The sequence below is a fragment of the Adelges cooleyi genome, unplaced genomic scaffold, assembly GCF_023614345.1.
Source record: "Adelges cooleyi isolate 19-005CV unplaced genomic scaffold, UGA_ACOO_1.1 ACOO_flye_CR_arks_rails_tigmint_CR_PRNA_248, whole genome shotgun sequence".
Taxonomy (NCBI): Eukaryota; Metazoa; Arthropoda; class Insecta; order Hemiptera; family Adelgidae; genus Adelges; species Adelges cooleyi.
In genome coordinates, this window is record NW_026095913.1 from 1,090,291 (window position 1) to 1,116,504 (window position 26,214).

Sequence of the window (26,214 nt, forward strand, 5' to 3'; positions counted from 1 at the left end):
CTTTCATTATAACATTTTGTCGACGGGTAGAAAAGTATTTTTAAAAATACGACATTCTCTCATGAGACTATCTCCGACCCACACTAAACGCAGAGGAAAATTGATATGCCACCACCAATGTTCATTAAAAACGTAACAAACTCTTCTAATCTAAGAATTGCAATAATTGCAGAACTTATCGGTTCAAATAGTTTTTGTTACAAATCAACTTCTGCTCACCATCTGCTCCATTCTGGAATTTCAGGAAACTATAGACAAATCATTATTTTCTAAAAAATAATGCAGAGTAAAAACTATTTTAACTTCAACGATTCACTCAATTCATGCTAATGTATAATGCTAATATATATTGTGCTTATTATTATATATTCTGTAAAATAATGTATAATAATAAAAGTTTAAGAAAATTGTTTTTATTATTTGAATTAATAATTATTTACTGAAATTTTCGACTAATCGATAGTCAATTGGAAAAAAATTCAACATTTCAATAATTTTCAATTTTACGAATTTTCCAAATTCTCAATCTGTAGTCAAACAAAAGTTACTCTTTTGCGCAGTGTGTCGAATGAGAAGAATTCCGTATCACTGCTACGTTTAATATAAAACTACAATTTAATAATTTTTCGAAAAAAGAATGCGTTACATTGAATGGATCGACCTTTGTTTTTAACTGTAATTACACATTGCGAACAATATTGTAAGATAATAATTTTAATATAATAAATTATATTTTATTTTAATTACGCAATTAATTAGAAAAACAAAAAAAACAATACTTCAAGTTTTGTAATGATTTATATATTTTCGTATGAATCTAGAAGTGCACAATGATAGCAATATTTCAAAGTCAAATGAGTGGATTAATTTTAATTATTTCGAAAAACTACAAGATACGTTGAATTTATAAACTGTTGTAATTTTTCTTTAATGGAAGGCATTATATTATGTTTCTTACATATTTTGGTGAGCATCGCCTTTCGTTTTATTATGTATCGCACGGAGATAAATCTGGAGAACCTTGCAATCTTTGTTTCACAGCCGAACTGTTGTGAATATATTTTATCCATATATTTCAAGAGGCTTTTTTTTTACTTAGTTGTTAAATTTCACAATAACAAAAAGGTTTGCTGGAATTTAATCAAACGCTTAAGGAATACCAATCCTAAATCGTCTTTTATGTTAAAATAAACAATACATGCTTCAACATATCTAGTTATCGACTTGTTTAAATGATCAATCTGCTCTTGATTGATCATCGGCAGCCATAGTCAATAAGGTTGTTCTTCATTGTCCGATAAAGGCAAAGACAAATTAATGTAGTATTAGAAAACTGAAACCGGCAATAGAAACTACGCGCAAAGACCAAAGATCAATTTTCACCTAAACACCTAAAGTCGTTCTCAGCGGGTACTCGCCACGGAATTCCTGTATACAACGACAAGATTATTAATAACAATATACAACACAAAATAGCAATATAAGAAAGTTTCGGAGTGTTAATAACCTTTCGGGTCTATTCAAAACAAGCATGCTGCCGGTGTTTAATAACAAGACTGCCAATATCTCGTAGGTATCTTCCATTCGACTAAATATTATAGGCAGGTATGCTGATAAGAGTGCCGCTGGTATTTTAATTTCAATTATAGAATACTAATAGTACAAAATATATGAAGTTCGTGAGCCAGTTTGATTGGACTGAAGTTGTGTGCGTCTTGTAACATAATATGGTTTAAACCATCAATAATTTGAGTCCAATAATTTTAGTTGTTTCGAAAAACAAGATTCCATGAATCACTAAATCAATATCTTTAAATACAATTCTACATTAATTATTTGTCTTTAAATTTTACATTAATTACGATAAAAAATATTTGTTTCAACATATGCAGCTATCAACTTGTTCAAAAAGCATAATAAAGTCTTCTCGACTACAATTTATCCGAACATTTTTCACCGTGAAAACGTCGCAATAACAGTTTTCCTAAAATATTATAGCGTTTCATAGTTTTACTTAAACCTTAAACGAGTTTTATATACTACCGAATTCGTTATATATTTATTTCAATCACAATATTTTGTCGGTTACTGAGAACGCTTAAAACAATATTTTAGAATAATGTTTTTGCTGTATACTATTTTTTTTCAGCTGGCTTAACATAAGGTGTTTGAATCACACAGCACATACGCAAAGGCCTATTATGTATTAATCATATTATTTTGTCGGTTAACGAGAACTCTCAAAGCAATATTTTCAAATAATGTTTTTGCTGTATTTTATTTTTTATACCTACCTACGTGTTTTATTTCAGCTGGCCTTACATATTGTGTTAATGGTAAAAAATTATACATTTTTTGGAAAATTAATTTTTATACAGTAAATTGCTTTAAATTTACTGCGTAAAAATTTGATTGTTAATATATTTTCGTATGAATCTAATAGTGCACAATATATCGACATTTTAAAATCCAACAAGTGGATTAATTTTAATTATTTCGATGGTTAATTTATACAACCATATATTTTGAAAAAACTTTACACTTTGCAACATTAAAAGATGCTAAATGACAGTTGACATCAGGGGTTACTAACTCATATCTAAAAATCTATCCAAAAAATCGCTAAAAGAGCGGTAAAATAATATAAAAAAATGTTAATTTTTAATTTGGACAATCAATTAGGAAAAACTTAAAAGTTTTTTAATAATAATAAAAATTCTTTAAATGCTATAATCGTTATTATATTTTCGTATGAATCTATGGTGCACAATATATCGACAATATAAAACCCAAAAAGTGAATTAATTTAAATTATTTCAAATAACTTCGAGATACGGTAAATTTATAGATTATAAAGTTTTGAAATAAAATTAGAATTCAACAATATCAAACATTGTTTACATAAAAAAAAAAATACAATAGTTCACATCAAAATTTCATAACTTGTATCTCCCAAAAAGTCATCTGAGAAATTATTAAACGACCGAATGACATCAAAATCGATGTCGACACGTTGTTTAAAATATAATTCACTTATTAGCTTATAAAATATATGAATACTTAAATTACTTTCAAAACTGTTATAGTTTGTTAGGTCTTTAATGGAAGGCATCGTGTTCATTACGTTATGTCTTTTACATAATTGGTCGAGCATCGCTTTTCGTTTTACTATGTATCGTACGGAGATAAGTCCGGAGAACCTGACAAGCTTTGTTTCATAGCCGAATTCTTGAGAATAAATTTCATCCATATATTTCAAGAGGTCTTTTTTTTTTTCCTTGTTAAATTGCACACTAATAAAAAGGTTTGCTGGCATATTAATCAAACGCTTGAGGAATGCCAATCCTAAATCGTCTTTTATGTTAAAATAAACAATACATGCTTCAACAAAACTAGATATCAACTTGTTTAAATTATGTATCTGCCTTTGATTGATCATTGGGAGCCATAATCGATGAGGTTGTTCTTCTTTGTCTGATAGAGGCAAAGACAAATTGATTAAAGTTAGTTGTTTCCAAAAACTGTGCAACAATATAAATTTTACTATATTCATCAACAGACTTTGTGATTTTGTAATGGTCTCGATCAAATCCTGTAGTGAGTCAAATTGTGTTTTTTCTTCAAATTTTTTTGCTTGAGAGTACATTCTTTTCCATTCAGGAAGCTCTGCAAAGTCTCCAAACAAACGGCTCACAATGTCCTCATAACGCCAAATAGAACCTATTTTCAAGTGAGTTGCACTAAAGTAATATCGACAAGGTCCTGAGATGTCTATGTGTTCTTTAACTATTTGATATCTAGTATCAAATGATTGTTGTAAGGTTGCTATGAGGGCAACTATTTTATGTTGTTGATTCAAAAAGAGTGACTGAAAACGAATGTAGAACTCTGAATTGCCATATTGGGCGTTGTACTCATTCTGCTTCTTGCACTTTACCTTGTTGAGTATGTGCGCAAGGTACTGACAAACATAATGGTGTTCATTTTGAATATTTTCTCGTCTAGCTAGTATTTCATTCTTCTCGATTGATCTTAAATATTTTATAAACATATAAACGATCCATATCGGACTCATATTGTCTAACTTGCCGAAACTGTAAAGGACGTTCATCATTTTAGTGATATTATCGCTTAGAAAAACAACTTTGTGCTCTTGGAGGTTGCTTACTTCAGCCAACTCGTTTTCACTGTTTTTTGAAAAGAGCTGCCCTAGTAAATCCATATAAGAAAGCATATCGAATATGTAACAACATAATACCTGATTGTATATTTCGTTTATCGCGTGCTGAACTTTTGCTGGGTATTTATAAGCGTCCTCTCGTGATACTTTTGGTTTTTCTTCGATAGAGTATCCCGTATCGATTTGCATTAAGCTAACATAGTGCCCAAACATTGAACCACGTCTCATCTTTAAATTATCAAGAGAAAATTCCTGACGTTCACACGAAAATGAGAAACACAATTTTTGGATCATAATTGTTATTGCAATCGTTAAGACCAGACATACTCGCCGGAAATACATTTTTACTATAAAAGCGTCGTATTAACTATATAGCGCACTTTTTTTAAACGTATAGTTTTTTCTCTTGAACCGGAGACGACGCACTTAAATAAAATATTTGGTTGGTAATAAAAAATACTAAATTCAGTGTTTATGGAATTTTTTCCCCTACATTCTGCTCGGTTATACGTGTTTTTTTACTGTTGTGTTAACTTAAGCTGATATTTTTTTTTGTAATAAACAATAAATAAATGGAAAACATGTGTAGCGTATATATGCGGTTGACCTTATATTGTACTATATTATATTTTATTTAAAACACGTGTGCCTATATGTTAACTAGTTCCTAATACTGTATAATCTATTTTTATTTCAACCTATTTTACTACACTTTGTAGCATTTGTAATATTTATACTTAATGTAATTTATATAATTCCTATATCTCTTTACCTTCGATACATATGATTTTTTTTTTGTGGCTTGACCCATGTCAACTTTTTAACTGATTTTCTCTTGTGCATATCTTAAGAATCCAATTCATACATTAAACTATGTTCTACACAAAGATATATTTCGAGTAGTTCAATATATTACGAAGACACCACATCAGCACCAGCTAGTGTTATCAACGCCCGGCAAAATTAAACAATAGCAGGATTAACACACGGTCACGGTTAGGGTATGGCGGTCGAGAAAGGCGCAACACGGTCCAGAGATATTCAATGCGCCGTCTGATTAAATTCAATAGTCCAAAGTTCTTTCAGAAATAAGCAGAAACAATGCATTAGAGTGGTAATTGTAATATAGTTGTCGCGGTCTGTTTGGCATAATATTATTTACAGTAACAGCACCGAAACTGGCAATGGAAACTACGCGGCAAAATTAAAATTTTCACCTAAACACATAAAGTCGGTCTCATCGGGTACTCATCACGGAATTCCTGTACACAACGACAATAGTATTAATAACAATATTCAACACAAAATAGTACAATATATATAAGCAAGTTTCGGAGTGCGCATAACCTTTCGGGTCTATTTAAAACAAGCATGCTACCGGTGTTAAATACAGGACTGAAACGAACTCATCGTCGGCACCGTAGAACAGCCTCCTTTCATACTTCAGTGTTTGTTCCATTTTAGGCAAGTGATGTGGTGGCTATGGGAATATGAATTGAGTTTTAATCTTTACGCATCCATCATTTTTTTACTTACTCAACGCCGAATCGCACAGCACTTAAGCAAAGGCCTCTGACAAAATATGGTAATTTAGATGTATGAGTTCGTTTGCTTGTGTCGTATACTAGTAATAGTGGTTGTATGCTTACCTTTTTATACATAACATTATCTTAAAAAAACTTATAACCATAAAAATTAGCAATACAATTTGTGTTGAAAAGTTTAACTAAGTACAACATGTTTGAAGTTCGTAAGCCAATTTGATTAAATTGAAGTTTTGTATGTCTTGTCACATGATATGGTTTGAACCTTTAATAATCTGAGTGTAATATTTTTAGTTGTATCGGAAAACAACAAGATTCAATGAATCACTAAATAAATATTTTTTAAAAACAGTTCAACATTAATTATTTTTCATTAAATTTTACAATTATTATGATAAACAATATTTGCTTTAACTTATCCAGCTATCAACTTTTTCAAATAGTTTAAACAAGTCTCTTTGACTCTAAATTATCCGATCATTTTTAACGTGAAAACGTCTCAATAACAGTTTTCCCAACAATTTTTAAGCGTTTTATATATTCACTTAAACCTAAAACGACTATTATTCATTATACAATTCGTTATAAATTAATTTTAATCGTAATATTTTGTCGGTTAACGAGAACGCTCAAAACAATATTTTCGAATACTGTTTTTATCTGTATTCTATTTTTTTTTTCCAGCTGGCTTAACATAAGGTGTTAATAGTAATCTGTTAGTCTATGCGTTCTGTTAGTAGAGCTTTAGAGGTATGGAAACTTATACGATGTTTAATGTTAGTTTTAATTAATGATTCTTTTTTGCATAATTGGTTTTTAAATTTTTCGAAACAATACTCTTCCATTATTTAAATTGGGGTAATGTGTTTTTTTTGTTTATTCATCAAATAATCTCTGTAGTTCATGCCTATGCTAATTTTATAGGTTCTTTGGTTCGTAATGTTTGACAACTGGCAATTGTAAATACTTTTGTAACCTAAGTATATATACATATTAGTTAATTAAGTCTGAATAACTTAATATTCATTAGACTAATTTTTCGACAGTAGGTAAATTCTAGTAGAATAAATAATATAGACAGATATAAAAAGGATATTGTTAAATAGTTTGAACCTAAAAGTGCATATTAATTATTTTATTTCAAAGTCAGATATAACATTGTTTAAATTATTACATTTACCTACAAAATACGGTTAATTTATACAACCATATATTTTGAAAAAACTTTACACTTTGCAACATTAAAAGATGCTAAATGACAGTTGACATCAGGGGTTACTAACTCATATCTAAAAATCTATCCAAAAAATCGCTAAAAGAGCGGTAAAATAATATAAAAAATGTTAATTTTTAATTTGGATAATCAATTAGGTAAAACTTAAAAGTTTTTTAATAATATTCCAGAAAAAAATAGTGTAAAAATTATATATTTTTTTGGCAAATTAATTTTTACATAGTAATATTAATACTATGAAATGTATTTTAATTAAAATACGTTCTTAACTGTAAAAAAAAATTCTTTAAATGCTTTAATCGTTATTATATTTTCGTATGAATCTATGGTGCACAATATATCGACAATATAAAACCCAAAAAGTGGATTAATTTAAATTATTTCAAAGAACTTCGAGATACGGTAAATTTTTAGATTATAAAGTTTTAAAATAAAATTAGAATTCAACAATATCAAACATCTCCCAAAAATTCATCTGAGAAATTGTTAAAAGAGCGAATGACATTAAAATCTAAATTGGCCAACCGTTTAAAATAGGTGTCACTTAGCTTATAAAATATATGAATACTTAAATTACTTTCAAAACTGTTATAGTTTGTTAGGTCTTTAATGGAAGGCATCATGTTCATTATATTATGTCTTTTACATAATTGGGCGAGCATCGCTTTTCGTTTTACTATGTATCGCACGGAGATAAGTCCGGAGAACTTTACAAGCTTTGTTTCATAGCCGAATTCTTGAGTATAAATTTCATCCATATACTTCAAGAGGTCTTTTTTTAATTCCTTGTTAAAGTGTACATTAGTAAAAAGGTTAGCTGGCATTTTAACCAAATACTTTAGGAATGCCAATCCTAAATCGTCTTTTATGTTAAAATAAACAATACATCCTTCAACAAATATAGATATCAACTTGTTTAAATGTTGTATCTGCCTTTGATTGATCATTGGGAGCCATAATCGATGAGGTTGTTCTTCTTTGTCTGATAGAGGCAAAGACAAATTGATTAAAGTTAGTTGTTTCCAAAAGCTGTGCAACAATATAAATTTTACTATATTCATAAGCAGACTTTGTGATTTTGTAATGGTCTCGATCAAATCCTGTAGTGAGTCAAATTGTTTTTTTTCTTCAAATTTTTGTGCTTGAGAGTACGTTCTTTTCCATTCAGGAAACTCAGCAAAGTCTCCAAACAAACGGCTCACAATTTCCTCATAATGCCAAATAGAACCCATTTTCAAGTGATGTGCACTAAAGTAATATCGACAAGTCGTGTCGATGTCCATGTGTTCTTTAACTATTCGATATCTAGTATCAAATGATTGTTGTAAGGTTGCTATGAGGGCAACTATTTTATGTTGTTGGTTTAAAAAGAGTGATTGAAAACGATTGTAGAACTCTGAATTGCCATATTGGGCGTTGTACTCATTCTGCTTCTTGCACTTTACCTTGTTGAGTATGTGCGCAAGATGCTGACAAACATAATGGTGTTCATTTTGAATATTTCCTCGTCTAGCTAGTATTTCATTCTTCTCGATCGATCTTAAATATTTTATAAAGATGTAAACGATCCATATCGGACTCATATCGTCTAACTTACCGAAACTGTAAAGGACGTTCATCATTTTAGTGATATTATCGCTTAGAAAAACAACTTTGTGCTCTTGGAGGTTGCTTACTTCAGCCAACTCGCTTTCACCGTTTTTTGAAAAGAGCTGCCCTAGTAAATCCATATAAGAAAGCATATCGAATATGTAACAACATAATACCTGATTGTATATTTCGTTTATCGCATGCTGAACTTTTGCCGGATATTCATTAGCCTCCTCTCGTGACACTTTAGGTTTTTCTTCGATAGAGTATCCCGTATTGAGTTGCATCAACCTAACATAGTGCACAAACATTGAACCACATCTCATCTTTAAATTATCAAGATCATCTTTAAATTATCAAGAGAAAATTTTTGACGATGACATGAGAAACACAATTTTTGGATCATAATTATTATCGCAATCGTTAAGACCAGCCATACTCGACGCAAATACATTTCTACTATAAAGGCGTCTTATTATCTATATGGCACACTTTTGTTAAACCTTTTGTATTTTCACTTAAGCCAGAGACGCACTTATACTTCACAATTCGTTGTACATTTATTTTTCTTAAACGAGTAGTTAGTATATACTATTTGGTTGGTGATGATAATTCAATTTTTATCGAATAATTTTTTTTCTAGATTCTATTCGGTCTTACGTGTTATTTTACAGCTGGCTTTAAACTTAAACGGGTTTTTTTCGTAATAAACAATACAAAAACAGAAAACATTGTATTTTATACATACTGTTAACCATGATGTGAGTATGTATACAATAATATATTTTTTTTTTTCAACCTACTTTGCTATATTTTGTTATAGCTTTATTGTTTGATATTTCATAATTATTATGTTGCCTGTATAATATTTATAAACGAATTATTTTATATAACTCCTACATCGTTTTAGATTTGATGCATACCATTTTTTTCTTGTGCATATTATCTTTAGATTCCAATTCATTCATTAAAATATGTTCAATAGAATTATACAATTCAAATAGTTCAATCTTATAAAAAACTTACACAACATTAAGTTAAAAAATATTACACGCTATTATTTATTTAATAACAGTTGAATTTTAATTCATTTTAATAGGGTTCAAAGAGTAAGGATTTAAAAACTAAACATATACCAACAACTAATATCTCTAAAAGAGGTTTTAATAGTTGTATTTTTATATAAGTGCAGTTTTTAGATTGAGGTAGTAAAAAATTTAATAAAACCCAATGATTTCCCTAGCTAGTTTAGTTACTGGCAAGAGTATTTGCTCTTAACATCTAAGTATACATATTTGGTAGTTCGGCCTGAACAACTTGCTATCATAAAACTACTTTCCCGACTGCAAGACACTCCAGGCCCAAGAGGCGGGGGCTGCGATAGAATTCCCCTCTGGCTCCGAGGTGCCAGTCGTAAGAGGCGAACATACCCACGTCGTTGGGCTCCCAGACGAACTTGCGGGAGAGGCAGATCGGACCCTGATGTTCGCTGCCAAATCCGAAGGTATGTGGAGACGGTTGAAGCTGCCCTCCGTCTGCGAAGCACATCAAAGCCCCACCCGTGAGTAGGAACTTGTGCCCGGTCACATGCGAACCATGGGAAAGCTCCTGGACGAAAGATTCCCAAGGTCATCCGTTCGCGGTGGGCTGGATTTCCCCAGGTGTTACCTGGCCTACTGGCTAGGGCATTGTATACCAGAGGATGCCTGTATTTAAAAACAAGAGCCGTACAGTGTATATACAATGCGTGGACCGGTGCGCGGAGCGAAGGCGCTTGTTCAATCCAAGACCAGTACGGCGACGTCAAGTACCGACCACGAGCGCCGGTGATTCGTTTAATGACCTTGACTTGCACCTCAGAGAGATTGATCAAGGACCGAAATGTCCGGCAGCTCTGGCCAATTCGTCCGCGGCTAGCAACTAGCGCTCAGCGCTACCAGTCATTCCGCGGCCGTAGGTCGGTCTTCGGGTCAACCACGCAAACCCAGGGTTCTCACTGTATGTACTCCAGGCAAATAAATAATTAAAGCAGATATCGAATTGATAGTGTTATATAATAATTTGATAATATAAGTGCACAATTTTAATCTGAAATATGTGCGATCGTATTAATTGTAATTTAAACTATAACAATACGTCATATGTTGTAATATTTGTTACATAGAATATTCTGATATAATAGTTTATAAAAAATATAAATACTTGTACTTCCCAATAATATCAAATATTACTTACATAAAAAAACCATAAATACAGAAGTTCACATCACAATTTAATAACTTGTAGTTCCCAAAAACTCATCTGAGAAATTGTTAAAAGACCGAATTACATCAAAATCTATTTGGCCATCCCGTTTAAAATAGAAGTCACTTATTAGCTTATAAAATATATGAATACTTAAATTACTTTCAAAAATGTTATAGTTTGTTAGGTCTTTAATGGAAGGCATTATGTCCATCATATTATGTTTTTGACATATTTTGGTGAGCATCGCATGTCGATTTATTATGTACCGCGCCGAGATAAGTCCGGAGTACCTTACAAGCTTTGTTTCACAACTGAATACTTGTGAATAAATTTCATCCATATACTTCAAGAGGTATTTTTTTACTGTCTTGTTAAATTGCACATTAGTAAAAAGGTTTGCTGGCTGTTTAACCAAATACTTGAGGAAAATCAAACCTAAATCGTCTTTTATGGAGAGATAATCAGTACTCAGCTTAACATATGTATAAAAAAACTTGTTTAAATTACCTATCTGCTCTTGATTGATCATCGGCAGCCAAAGTCGATGAGGTTGTTCTTCCTTGTCTGATAAAGGCAAAGACAAATTAATTAAAGTTAGTTGTTTCCAAAAGCTGTGCAGAATTATAAATTTTACTAAATTCATAAACAGACTTTGTGATTTTGCCACGGTCTCTATCAAATCCTGAAGCGAGTCAAATTGTTTTTTTTCATTAACTTTTTGTATTCTAGAGTACATTTTTTTCAATTCAGGCACCTCTGCAAAGTCGACAAATAAACATCTCACAATTTCCTTATAATCCCAAACGAATTCCAATTTAAAGTGACTCTTACTAAAGTAAAATCGACGAGATATATCGATTTTTACGAGTTGAACAACCATTTGGTATCTATTATCAAATGATTGTTTTAAGGTTGCTATGAGGGCAACTATTTTATGTTGTTGATTTAAAAAGAGTGGTTGAAAACGATTGTAGAACTCTGAATTGTTATATTGGGCGTTGTACTCATTCTGCGTCTTGCATTTTTGTTTGTAGAGTATGTGAGTCAGTCGATGATAAACAGTACGATGATCATTTCGAATATTTTCCCGTCTAACTAGTATTTCATTCCCATTGATCGATCTTAAATATTTCACAAACATATAAACCATCCATATCGGACCCATATCGTCCATCATGCCGAAATTGTACAGAACGTTCAACATATCAATGATATTGTCGCTTAAAAAAACATCTTTGTGCTTTTTGAGGTTGATTAGTTCAGTCAAATCTGTTTCACCGTTTTCTGAGAAGAGCTGTCCTAGTAAATTCATATAAGAAAGCATATCGAACATGTAACAACATGATAGTTGATGGTATAGTTTGTCTATCGCGTGCCGAATTCTTCCCGGGTATTCATATGCCCCTTTTTTTGACACTTTTGGTTTTTCCCCGATAGAGTATCCTGTATCGATTTTCATCAACTTACCATAATGTTGGAACGAATTATCATTAGCAAAACTTTGACGAAACGGCAGATATGAGAAACACACATTTGTAATCACAATTGTTTTAATTGTTAACACCAGCCATACTCGCCTCAAATACATTTCTACTATTAATGCGTCCTAGTAGCAATATGGCGAAGTCTTTTTAAACGTTAAGTATTTTTTCTTAAGCCGGTGATGATGCACTCACACTTCACATTTATACGTTGTAAATTTAATATTCTAAACGTGTATTTAGTATATAATATTCTGTTGGTAACCAAAAATACTCAATTCAATTTTTATCGAATATTATTTTTTTCTAGGTCGTGTTCGGTTATACGTGTTATTTTACAGTTGGCATACCATAAGTTGCTTTTGTATTGTAATAAACAATAGAAAATATTCCTGGTTGCCGATAACACTCGAGCCATTGTTTTTCGAACAACGTTTATTCAACACATTCATTTGATTGTGCGGTTTATTTTACAGTTGACTTAAGTTACTATTTTTTTTTTCATTACGGACCATTCATAATCTAAAACTTTAAGTAATGTACATTGTATACATACTGGTGGCTTAGATGTAGAGGTGTAATAACATATGTGACCAACATCATACCGCACCGAACTGTTTTGAAATACCGCAAAGTTAGCTCTTATTTTGATTGGGTATTGTTTTTTATTTTTAATTCATTATGTTAATATCATCAATGTTGTTATTGTCGTGGGACTTTCGATACCTTAGGGCGGGTACGACAGGTTAATCCGAGTGCGACATAATCCTAATAGGGCATACGGGTGTACTCATTTGGAGTTTGCTACCAGTGTTCAATATCAAGTACAACAAGACACCAGAGATTTCGGTCGGATAAATAATATAGACAGATTTCGACAAGATAGCCGCTGTTGTTGTAATTTCCATCATATAATAGCATAAAGACCGAAACAAAATCACCGTTGGGCCATCACCTCGTGGTGTTGCCAGTATATACATATAATGTACTTTCGTTACTGTAATGAACAAATGACTGGAAGGGATTACCGTCGAACGAACACCTCTTGCCATCGTGCAGTGTCCGCCCCTCAGGCAATTGTTGATGTGGCTTTCTGAATATGAATTGAGTGTCAACACGTCATCCTTTACGCGCCACTAGACTTGATGGTACTTTCCTTTCATAATAAACTTTTGGCTGACTGCAGAGTATTATAAATATACTATCTGCGCATCTTACCGTAGTACACACAATTTACAATTTGTATATTACCTTAACGGAAACAACACAGGCATTGATGATATTTGTGACAGTTTATGAAGAAATCAAAATGTAAAATTTACTAGAAAATTACGCTGAACCAATTTTGGCCAATTTTATCTGCATGACGTAATCGTATTATGTTCGATGATTAATGATTTATGATTACAATTGAATAAAAACACAAAAAAAATTAACACTTTGAACTCAAAAAAAATTATTGAACATATACGCTTGACCAGGAGGTGCAAAAAATACTCCACTTAGTTTTAGCCAAGAATGAGTGTTTTTTTTGGCTTATTTGACATTTGCCTTTTATAGTAAAAACAGGTAATATTGTTTTTCTTACTTTACATTAAGTAATGTCCTTCATTTGTACGGATTCCCGAAATGGCGTTATTGTTAGTACAGTTCATAATATTATAAAACTTTAAAATACATTTTATTTTGCTTAATCTATTTACTTGAGTTCTACTGTATACTACAATATTCAAAAACTGTTTTCATTATTAGAATAAGGAATTTTTTACTGCAATTTTTGAATGGTCGATATTCAATTGGAAAAAACTATTAAATATTAAAACATTTTAATAGCTTTCTAAAAATGGATTTTTTACGTTGAATAAATAGTTAAAAGATAGCCATAAACAGTAGTTCTTGTATTGTTCTTTGCTCTAACCAATTATGCAATGTGAAATATTTTTTATATAATAATATTAATAATATGCAATTTATTTTACAATAACCGAGCAAAACATATTTTATATAAAAATTGTTGCAATCGTCAAGACCATAGTTGGTGAATACATGTCTATTTATATGAAAAACATTTTATTTTAAACTTCAAATGTAGTAATAATTTATGAATTTTCGTATGATTCAAGAAGTTAACAATAATATCAATAATATTGACATGTTAAAGTCAGATAAGTGAATTAATTTTAATTATTTCAAATAACTTTTAGATAGAAGAATAAATTTAGAATTAAACGCTTATAAAAATCAAAAATTACTTACATAAACAAAACTAAAATTCGATGGTTCACATCACAATTTAATAACTTGTATTTCCCAAAAAATCATCTGAGAAATTGTTAAACGACCGAATGACATCAAAATCTATTTCGGCATACTGTTCAAAATAAAAGTCACTTATTAGCTTATAAAATATATGAATACTTAAATTACTTTCAAAACTGTTATAATTTGTTAGATCTTTAATGGAGCACAATTTCATTAATTTATGTTTTGTACATATTTTGTTAAGCATCGCCAGTCGTTTTATTGTGTACCGCGCCGAGATAAGTCCGGAGTACCTTACAAGCTTTGTTTCACAACCGAATACTTGTGAATAAATTTCATCCATATACTTCAATAGGTATTTTTTTACTGTCTTGTTAAATTGTACATTGGTAAAAAGGTTTGCTGGCATTTTAACCAAATACTTGAGGAAAATCAAACCTAAATCGTCTTTTATGGAGAGATAATCAGTACTCAGCCTTACATATCTATAAAAAAACTTGTTTAAGTTATCTATCTTCTCTTGATTCATCATCGGCAGCCTAAGTCGGTGTGGTTGTTCTTCATTGTCTGATAGAGGCAAAGAAAAATTAATTGAAGTTAATTGTTTCCAAAAGCTGTGTAAAATTATAAATTTGACTAAATTCACAAACAGACTTTGTGATTTCGCCACGGACTCGATTAAATCCTGAAGCGAGTCAAATTGTGGTCTTTCAAAATGATATTTTTTTATTTGAGAGTACTTTCTTTTGCATTCAGGCACTTCTGCAAAGTCGACAAACAGACGTCTCACGATTTCCTTATTACGCCAAACGGAACCTAATTTCAAGTGACTGGCACTAAAGTAAAATCGACAAGATGTGGCGATGTCCATGTGCTCATCAATTATTTGGTATCTATTATCAAATGATTGTTTTAAGGTTGCTATGAGGGCAACTATTTTATGTTGTTGATTCAAAAAGAGTGATTGAAAACGAATGTAGAACTCTGAATTGCCATATTGGGCGTTGCACTCATTCTGCTTCTTGCATTTTTGTTTGTTGAGTTTGTGCGCAAGTCGCTGATAAACATATCGGTGTTCATTTTGAATTTTTTCCCGTCTAGCTAGAATTTCATTCTTCTCGATCGATCTTAAATATTTTACAAACATGTAAACGGTCCACAACGGACTCATATCGTCTAACTTACCGAAACTGTAAAGGACGTTCATCATTTTAGTGATATTATCGCTTAGAAAAACAACTTTGTGCTCTTGGAGGTTGCTTACTTCAGCCAACTCGTTTTCACCGTTTTCTGAAAAGAGCTGTCCTAGTAAATCCATATAAGAAAACATATCGAATATGTAACAACATAATACCTGATTGTATATTTCGTTTATCGCATGCTGAACTTTTGCTGGGTGTTCATAAGCCTCCTCTCGTGATACTTTTGGTTTTTCTTCGATAGAGTATCCCGTATCGATTTGCATTAAGCTAACATAGTGCCTAAACATTGAACCACGTCTCATTTTTAAATTATCAAGAGAAAAATTCTGACGATCACACACAAAATATGAGAAACACAGTTTTTGAATCATAATTATTATCGCAATTGTTAAGACCGGACATACTCGCCGGAAATACATTTTTACTATAAAAGCGTCGTATTAACTATATAGCGCACTTTTTTTAAACGTGTAGTTTTTTCTCTTAAACCGGAGACGACGCACTTAAATAAAATATTTGGTTGGTAATAAAAAATACTAAATTCAGTGTTTATGGAATTTTTTCCCCTACATTCTGTTCGGTTATACGTGTTTTTTTACTGTTTGGTTATCTTAAGCTGTTATTTTTTTTGTAATAAACAATAAAAAATGGAAAACATGTGTAGCGTATACATGCGGTTGACCTTGATATTTAACTATATTACATTTTATTTAAAACACATGAATTTATACATTTGGGTTTACTGCTTCCTAATATTGTATATATTATTTTTTATTTCAACATATTTTATTACGTATATTGTTTTAAATATGACAGTTATATGATATTTCATATTTTTATGTTGTATGTAAAATATTTTATAAACGATGTATTTAATATAATTCCTATATCTTAAAAAAATATTTTTTTATTTTATACAAAATACAATCTGTTATAGCTTTAAATACGAGAATTAATTAGTTGCCTAATAACTATGTTGTATTACAGTAATCCCGTATAAAATGTAAAAATTCGGTTATATTTAATACTTCAATAATATGTATTATTATTATTTATAAGGGTCTTATAATATTTTATTGCTTATTTATTAACATTTTAACATAACATAAAAACATCTGAGACTAGTATTTAAATAATTAAATAGTAATCTATGACATTAAACAAGAAAGTAATATTATCCAACAAAATATATGAAAATTAACAACTACAATAAAATAACTGACATTAATAGTAATATTAGTTACTGTTAGGAATTATATATTTATAAAGTTTAATAATAATAATGATTAATAAGTAACAGTTTATTTGATTGGATAATCATAACATATTATGGTGAGTTTGTATAAAAAACACATTTTTTCATTCGGTTATTCTATAGAACAATATATTTTGTTTTATAATATTTATATTATTATTTCCTTTGTTATAATTTCAATTATATAACAATAATTTGACTATCGCCATCGCCTGATTGTTTTATGAGTTTATAATATGTAAATAATTGAATGAATAATTTTATGTCAATCTGGTCGTAGTAGTAATTAACACATGACTGGAAGGGACTATGGTCGAAACAACCTTTTGGCGTAGTTCTACAGTTTCTTTCTCCAATTGGGCAAGTGACGATGTGGCTTTCTAAGTACAAATTGAGTGTCAACTCAACATTATTTCGCACCACTAGACTTTATCGAATTTCCCTTTTCATAATACCATTATTTCGCCGGGTAGAGAAGTATTATTAAAAATACGACATGCTCTCTTGAGACTCGGTTCCAATAGTTTTCTTTGCAAATCAACTTCAATGCACCTTCAACTACGAACTGATATTTCAGGAAACTATAGACAAATTATTAATTTTTAAAAAAAAACATAATGCAGAGTACCAAACACTTCAACAGATTCACTCAATTCATGCTAATATAACAGGTAACGACACATCGCAAAATAATACATTATATATTGTACATTTGATACCTACACATCCATTCTGGACAAGTTCCTTTCTAAATTCTAAGATGATTCAAAATCCATTATTAATCCTCTGCTTACTTTTCTGACTACTGTCATCTCCAAACATTTTGAGATTAAACATGGCAAATATCCCCTCCAAAAGTAAAAGGACAATATAATCGATATTCAATAAGAAAAATTATTAAATATTCAAACATTTTAATAGTTTTCTGAAAATGAACGTCTTACGTTGAATAGATTGCCGTCTATTGCCATTTATTTTTACCTAATTATACATCTAGAAAAATGATTTAATATAATATTAATACTATAAAATGTATTTTATTTTAAATACTTCCTTAATTATTAGAAAAAAAACACTACTTCTAATGTTGTAATAATGTATATAAATATACATAATATATATAATACATAATGTATATAATGTATATATATATTCGTATAAACATAAAAGTACACAATAACATCAACATTTCAAAGTCAGATTATTGGATTAATTTTAATTATTTCGAAAAAATTCAAGATACAGTGAATTTATTAAGAATACCGTTTTAAAATAAATTAGGAATTCATTAATAATGCAATTTTCGTATGAGTCTGATAGTGCACAATATTATTTCGATGAACTTCGAGATACGGTAAATTTATAGTTTATAAAGTTTTGAAATAAACTTAGAATTTAATAATATCAAACAATGTTTACACAAACAAACAAAAATTCAATAGTTCACATCACAATTTAATAACTTGTATTTCCCAAAAATTCATCTGAGAAATTGTTAAACGACCGAATGACATCAAAATCTATTTCGGCATACCGTTCAAAATAAAAGTCACTTATTAGCTTAAAAAATATATGAATACTTAAATTACTTTCAGAACTGTTATATCTTGTTAGTTCTTTAATGGAAGGCATTATGTTCATTATATTATGTTTTTGACATATTTTGGTGAGCATCGCCTGTCGATTTATTATGTACTGCGCCGAGATAAGTCCGGAGTACCTTACAAGCTTTGTTTCACAACCGAATACTTGTGAATAAATTTCATCCATATACTTCAAGAGGTATTTTTTTACTGTCTTGTTAAATTGCACATTAGTAAAAAGGTTAGCTGGCATTTTAACCAAATACTTCAGGAAAATCAAACCTAAATCGTCTTTTATGGAGATGTAAACAGTACTCAGCTTAACATATGTATAAAAAAACTTGTTTAAATTATCTATCTGCTCTTGATTGATCATCGGCAGCCAAAGCCGATGAGGTTGTTCTTCTTCGTCTGATAGAGGCAAAGACAAATTAATTAAAGTTAGTTGTTTCCAAAAGCTGTGCAGAATTATAAATTTTACTAAATTCATAAGCAGACTTTGTGATTTTGCCACGGTCTCGATCAAATCCTGAAGAGAGTCAAATTTTTCTTTTTCATTGACTTTTTGTATTCGAGAGTACATTTTTTTGTATTCAGGTACCTCTGCAAAGTCGACAAACAAACGTCTCACGATTTCCTTATTACGCCAAACGGAACCTAATTTCAAGTGACTGGCACGAAAGTAAAATCGACACGATGTGTCGATGTCTATGTTAACCTTAACAATTTGGTATCTATTATTAATTAATTGTTTTAAGATTGCTACGAGGTCAACTATTTTATGCTGTTGATTCAAAATGAGTGATTGAAAACTATTATAGTAGTTTAAATTGGTATATTGGCCATTTTGCTCATTTTGCTTCTTGCATTTTTGTTTGTTGAGTATGTGTGTCAGTCGATGATAAACAGTACGATGATCATTTAGAATATTTTCCCGTCTAGCTAATATTTCATTATCATTGATCGATCTTAAATATTTTACAAACATGTAAACGGTCCACAACGGACTCATATCGTCTAACTTACCGAAACTGTACAGAACGTTCAACATATTAATAATATTATCGCTTAGAAAAACCAATTTGTACTCTTGGAGGTTGATTAATTCAGCCAACTCGTTTTCACGGTTTTCTGAAAAGAGCTGCCCTAGTACATCCATATAAGAAAACATATCGAACATGTAACAACATAATAGCTGATGGTATAGTTCGTCTATTGCGTGCTGAACTTTTCCCGGGTATTCATTTGCCTCTTCTTGTGACACTTGTGGTTTTTCTTCGATAGAGTATCCCGTATCGAGTTGCATTAACCTTACATAATGCACAAACATTAAATTATTTATGTTCTTTAATTTGTTAAGAGCAAATTTCTGACGCTTACATTTAAATGTGAAACACCATGTTTGAATCATAAATATTATCGCAATCGTTAAGACCAGCAATACTCGCCTAAAATACATTTCTACTATAAATGCGTCGTATTAGCTATATGACGCACTCTTTTTAAACGTTTAGTATTTTTACTTAAACCAGAGTCGACGCACTTGTACTTCACAATACGTTGTACATTAAGTATTCTTAAACGAGAAGTGCTGAATTCAGTTTTTATCGATTTTTTTTCCTACATTCTGTTTGGTTGTACGTGTTACTTTACAGTTGGCATTAAGCTTAAGCTGTTATTATTATTTTTTTTTTTGTAATAAACGATAAAAAAACACTGTGGCGGACTCAATATATATTATTATCAGCTACCGCGCGCCACCCGTATGAAGTCGGTATCGAGACCGGTAGTCGACGCTACATTCACGGCGTACCGCGATTTTGATAATACACACATGTCCGGTATTATATATTTTCCGTATTACTTTTTCTTCTGTGTACACTTTGCGTAGGTACTTTTATGTCAATTATTTTTATTGTTGGTTAACCCGTGTTTTTAGTTTTTGTAATAAATTATTATCCTTTTTTTATTATTAATTTAACCCTTTTGTGTTTAATCATTTGTTTAACACGGTCAATAACCACAAACACATAACATGTGTAGTTTATACACGCTGTTAACCGTGATGTGAAGATGTTAGAACATATGCTAGTTGTATTATACAGGTTGATTCTTTTATCATGAACCACTTAATATCTCATAGGGTTTAATAAGAAATTAACATTTTTTTTTTTCAGAGCTTTTTATCCAATGTGATCTCAATTTTTCACAATTTCGTTTGTTTTTATCCCCCTCCCAACTTAGTTGTTTTAATAGCAACTTTTTAAACTTAAACGGTAACGTATATATTTTATTAACTTTTTAAATTGAGAATAATGTACTAAAAATGTTGACCGGTCGATAACCAGTTTCTGATAACTATTTTTAAAGTTGTAAGTGTTTTAAAGTTATGATGGGAGGGGAAGTGCGGTTGGGAAATGCGAGCAGATAAAAACAATACTAAACTCCACCTTCCTAAGGCGTATCTACACCTTCAGGTTAACTGCGTTTCAATATTGTATACCTTATTTTTTTTCAACTAATTTTACTATATTTCGTGATGTTTATATAGTTTGATATTTCGTAATTTTAATGTTGCATGAATGATACTTATAAATTATGTATTTTATACAACTCCTATATCTCGTTAGCTTCGATTTTTAGCTGCATTTTTAGTTTGAGTTTTTATTTAAATGTCATAAGTATATTTGTGTTGTTACAGGAGCTCAATACGACAATACTTCACAACGACACCATATCGGCAAGGTGTCAAGAGCCCATCGGCACATATAAACTGAGCGGTCCGTCAATGATTAATTGCAATAACGGCATTTGGACGAGTCCTATTCCAAAGTGTCATCCAACAACGCTATTTACAAATTACTCAGGTAAAACATAAAACCAAAAATTAATTGGACGATTAAAAAAACTAAGTATAACTTTGTAAGTGTAAATATTATTTTTGTGTGTACATACAAATCCTTTGACTTTATAAGTATACGTTTTTAGCTTTTGAGGAACGGCATATTGTATATTATTCGTTCTACTGTTATATTTTATTGCATATAGCTCATTGGTAATGCTATATGCTTCTTTGTTAAGGCTATAAGTTTAGAAAGAAGTTTAAAAACGTACGTGGCAAATTAAGAGAAAAAAATTAACTTTTTTCCCATTATTTTTGTGTAAAATACCTACATCACAAGTACACAATTCAACTCAAATTCACAATATTCAATTAAACATTTAGTAATCTTGATCATTTCCCAACAGGATTTTGTTTTGAGCAATGTCACAGTTTTCACGAAACGGCATAAGATTTTGTGTATTTTTTACAATGAGAATTTTACTGGGCAGTTTTTTTATTGTGGTCGATAATAAAAGTTGTATGAACATCAAATTGTGTGTACTTGCAGTCTAAACGATTACATGTTTTTCGTTTTACAATTTCTTTCAACTCCAAATTTATACCCTATTCAATAGAGACTATTGTACAGCATGCAATCGGGGTTATCTTTGTTGGAAAAACAATTTCACTCGAGTTTTAGCTCTGTATTTATCATTTATCTGCTGTCTAGTGTCTCAACATTTCACGGTTACATGGCGATACCGTTCTAAAATTATATTGTATAAATCTAAATTGTATATATTCACCAGATTTGTGGTTCCGTAAATTTATATCCGTCCAACAGCTGATCGGTATTAAGTAGTGCGTGGAAAATATTCTCCTCGCGACGATCTCAAGGGAATTATAAAGTCTGGAATTTTTTATGTAAAATATGTCATCGTCCCTTGTCGTTTCGTTTAATAATTTCCTTATTTTTAAGTGTATAAGTAAAATATGAAAATACAAAAGACGGCGTAAACGACATACATTAGATCAAATAACTCTGTTGCAATGCAATGGGATTATAATAATAATATTTCAAAAATTATACAATTTTCATTTATCACAAATGAAGGGTCAAATATACCTTTTACAACACAACATTCACGATGTCGTACATGTTGGTCACTGTACCGGGACATCCCGGTATAAATAACAACGCCATGCTAATTTACAGCCAATATTCCATTGTGTTTGTTAGAATTTTAACAAAAGGCTTGTTTAACAAGCGCCACTAATTAAAAATTATATATACTAACGCGGTAGTCATTCGTAAACAAATGTGTTCGCCAAAGTGATGTTTACCTAAAAATAAATTGAGTTTATATACACCGGACAAGTACGTTTGCGGTTTCAGAAGTAGGCGATGTCATGGGCATGTTCGCCTGGTTTTGACAATGTCCTGAAAGTACTCTTAAGTCTAAACGTAGGTCTTGTTTTTCCTTTTCTCTCTCCTCGGATGTCAGATACACTCTGTTGAGTACTCCGGTCAAATGGCGTAGCTTACCAACGAATATTCGCTTCCGGCCGATTCGTTCGACCCACTGACAAAACGTTATTAAGACTTCATCGACGTTATACCAAAGTAAACTTATAAATTGCTGCTTGCTTGTTCGCAGAAAATTCACCACCGACAATTTTGGTCAGGGTGCCCTCCGGTTCGGCGGCTGTGGATCACGGTGGAGAACTTGTGGTTTTCCCTGGATCGATATTGCATTTGGAATGCTTATACTTGAGAAGACACGGTGACCCAGAATGGACCTGGACGTCCGAAGCCGATACCTATCTGACGGGTAATTAGACAATTATATTAAAAATAATCTAGTTTTAACGTTTCTTTGGAAAACTGTATTTTAAAATCACATGAAAAGAATAACCGTATATTTTATTCTCATTTCGGTTTTAGTAGTTTGCAATGTTTCCAATTATTTTTCATTTGAGGTTCAGCCGAAATAAAGCCTACAAAGATAAGAAGACGTGTCAAAAATACTACATTGCTACAATTAAATGGTATCGCAAATTATTTTGTTTTCCGTTTGTCTACATGTGAGAAAACTCACTAAAATCCGTGAAATCGGTATCAAAAGATTGTCGTGACTAATTGGAAATTTTCTTATCTTAATTGGCGCCACAGTCCTAAGCTCTTTTCAGTGCTCTGTCACGTTAACCGCAAGCTTCGTGTTGGTTTTGCGATTTTCGTTGCCAAGATTTATAAGGTCAAAAATTAATAAGGGTCGGAAAACCTGCAAAGGATTTGCCGGACGACAAAAGTTTCTAGAGACCGGGATTAAGGAAGCCTAATTGCCACATAGTGCTTTGTGTGTGGGTCTATTAAATGAGTAAACGTCCATATATGTTGTACAGGATATCGCTTTTGTGTTGTATATATTTTTAATACCCCTTGAAATTAATAAATTCCTATCCGAGATTAATAGTATTTATAATCTCGCGTTCACAGTTAACATAGCGAAATGGAAATATTCCACAAGTTTATCTGCCTTTGTTGATTACTTGTTAGTATTTTTCGCGTTGTTGTTTTCCGAAAAACTTCGGAGAACTCTTCAAAGCTAACGCAAATAGGTTTAAAGGATTTGCGTCTGAACAATACAATTTGGTCTTTTATTAAATTCTTCGAAGCTGAAATGTCTTGTATGTAATTAAATTTCTTCTCATTCCTTGAGGCATTTAAGATATTTTGTTTTATGCGTTTTCTCAGTGACACTATAAATATTTGCGCATTATTATGTAGGTATGTTCATTTTATAATAATTTTTTCTTTGTACAAAATTATTCCCCGTAAGAAAATGTGTTTAATTATTAAAACAATTATTTTAGACTGAAACCCGAATTCCCTTGACGTCATCCGGGTGACTCAATTTTTCACTTGGAATAAACATTATTTTGTTCTTGTAATTATTTTTTTCGAATAATAATTTCTACTGTATAACTGCGTACAAACGTTATACAAATTAATATCACAATTATTCCATTGGGTAGTATTATTTTTTATGATAATTGCCATTCCAATGAATCTGATACGAGTTGGTGAATGATTGAATCACGTTAAAAAATCGATCGCAGTAGGTGCGGCATAATACAAAAAATGTAAAATCAAAAAACCCTTTAATTTTTTTTTTATCTACTTACCGTGACCCGGAAAACACCAACGGTTTCCTGCATAATATATTTTTGTCCGTCCAAACGGAATCGGAACTGCAACATCGAATTAATGGCAAACGATAATTAATCAAGTTTAACGAGACGAAAACTATATGGCAACAACGATAAATCAATTGCCGCGCCTATTGGAGTTTTTTTTTATTATTATTCACAAACAGCAAAAAAGAGAAGGAAAAAAATTTTGACGTGCCAATCGACCTCGTGTCTCTTCGGTTGAAACCTGCCGGAAGTAATCGATTCGCGAATCCGGAAGAGTTCGTTAGTGCGAATATTATTTTAATTATTTCTTCACGCCACCCATCATGGCAAGTATCTGAAACTCTGAGCTGATCAAAAATAAATGGTACCGGGAAATACCCCATAAAAGTCGCTTATTTAATAGACTAATAATACAATTTTTAAATAAGAACGTTATTTTTTTCTCCACTCCAAACAACATTTAATCATGGATTTATTTACCCTTTTTCACTTATTTCTTATCACTTATATTTTGTATATCTTATCAGCTATTATCACTTATAGTTTGCCATTTAGTTTCTCGTCTCTAACTGAAAGTGAAAATAGTCACTTGAAATTTCTTGTTTACAGCCCAATAACAATTATCGATTTTAATACATGAAAAAGTTAAGAAAATGTTTTAAAAAAATGCGATACGTCAAAACTAATGTTATGACAACAAAACAGCTATTTCTTTTAATAAAAACAGTTTTTTCACTTTTTTTTGCAATGTTAATTTATTTTGTTTATGAGAAAAAACACCAAAACTCTTCAGACGTTCCAGTCGTTCTGCTTGTGACTAACAACCTCTCTGCCCTTTGATATATCACAAACACCTAAAAATACCCACACCATTTGGCTAAATCGTATTATCCAAATTTTCATTCCAATCCAAGCTCACTTTATAGTTCCCTATTAAAACAACTATTTCCTGATAATATGCCCAGAAGACTTTAAATAAAATTTCCTAGGGACCATTTGCACTAATTTGCACAAAAAAAAAACAATATTAGTTTCCTTGTCTTGGCGGTACTGCTGGGTGTCTTCCCTTAAACGCTATTTTGTTACTCCTTACCATCACATTTAACTAATGTACAAACTGCATTGGTTGTAAGTATCAACAAATAATCATGGTTAAATACACTGGCAAATTTTTGGCCAGCTAAAAGTCTGACGATTCCTCCCACTGTGCGCCGGCACCCCTGTCGTTTTCCCATAAGAGCTCGGGCCCCATTCCGTTACCTTTGATAATATCACGACCGCCATACCGGGCAAAGGCTGTCCGTGGGTTGAAAGACAAACATAAGACCTTTTGGAGACTTGTCGGCGGGGACGTATCGTTTACCATTGGAAATCGGTCGGAATATAAACCGTCCCCAGGGAGAGATGGTTTACGAGCTTCGTCAAGTAAGTCATCCGATACTGTTGTACTGGTGTTTAACGAGTACGGGTCGGGTCGGCAAACACATTATTACTGGCCGACTTTAGTTGTACAAGTCCGGCGCCCAAGTGCCGTAAACAGACGGGCACGAGAACGACCGTTCAATTATAAAAGCCACAGCCGTTGTCATAAAATCCTCACGTGTTGTTTAATTT

General features: G+C 31.4%; 1 protein-coding gene across 1 annotated transcript in view; it reads left to right on the forward strand.

The window, feature by feature from the left end:
* LOC126837288 (locomotion-related protein Hikaru genki) overlaps window positions 1-26,214 on the forward strand; it is a 101,174-nt gene that overhangs the window by 36,674 nt on the left and 38,286 nt on the right. The window contains exons 4-5 of the mRNA XM_050571135.1: window positions 21,280-21,445; window positions 23,061-23,234. Of these exons, the coding sequence (XP_050427092.1) occupies window positions 21,280-21,445; window positions 23,061-23,234 (340 nt within the window). The remainder of the gene's footprint in view (window positions 1-21,279; window positions 21,446-23,060; window positions 23,235-26,214) is intronic.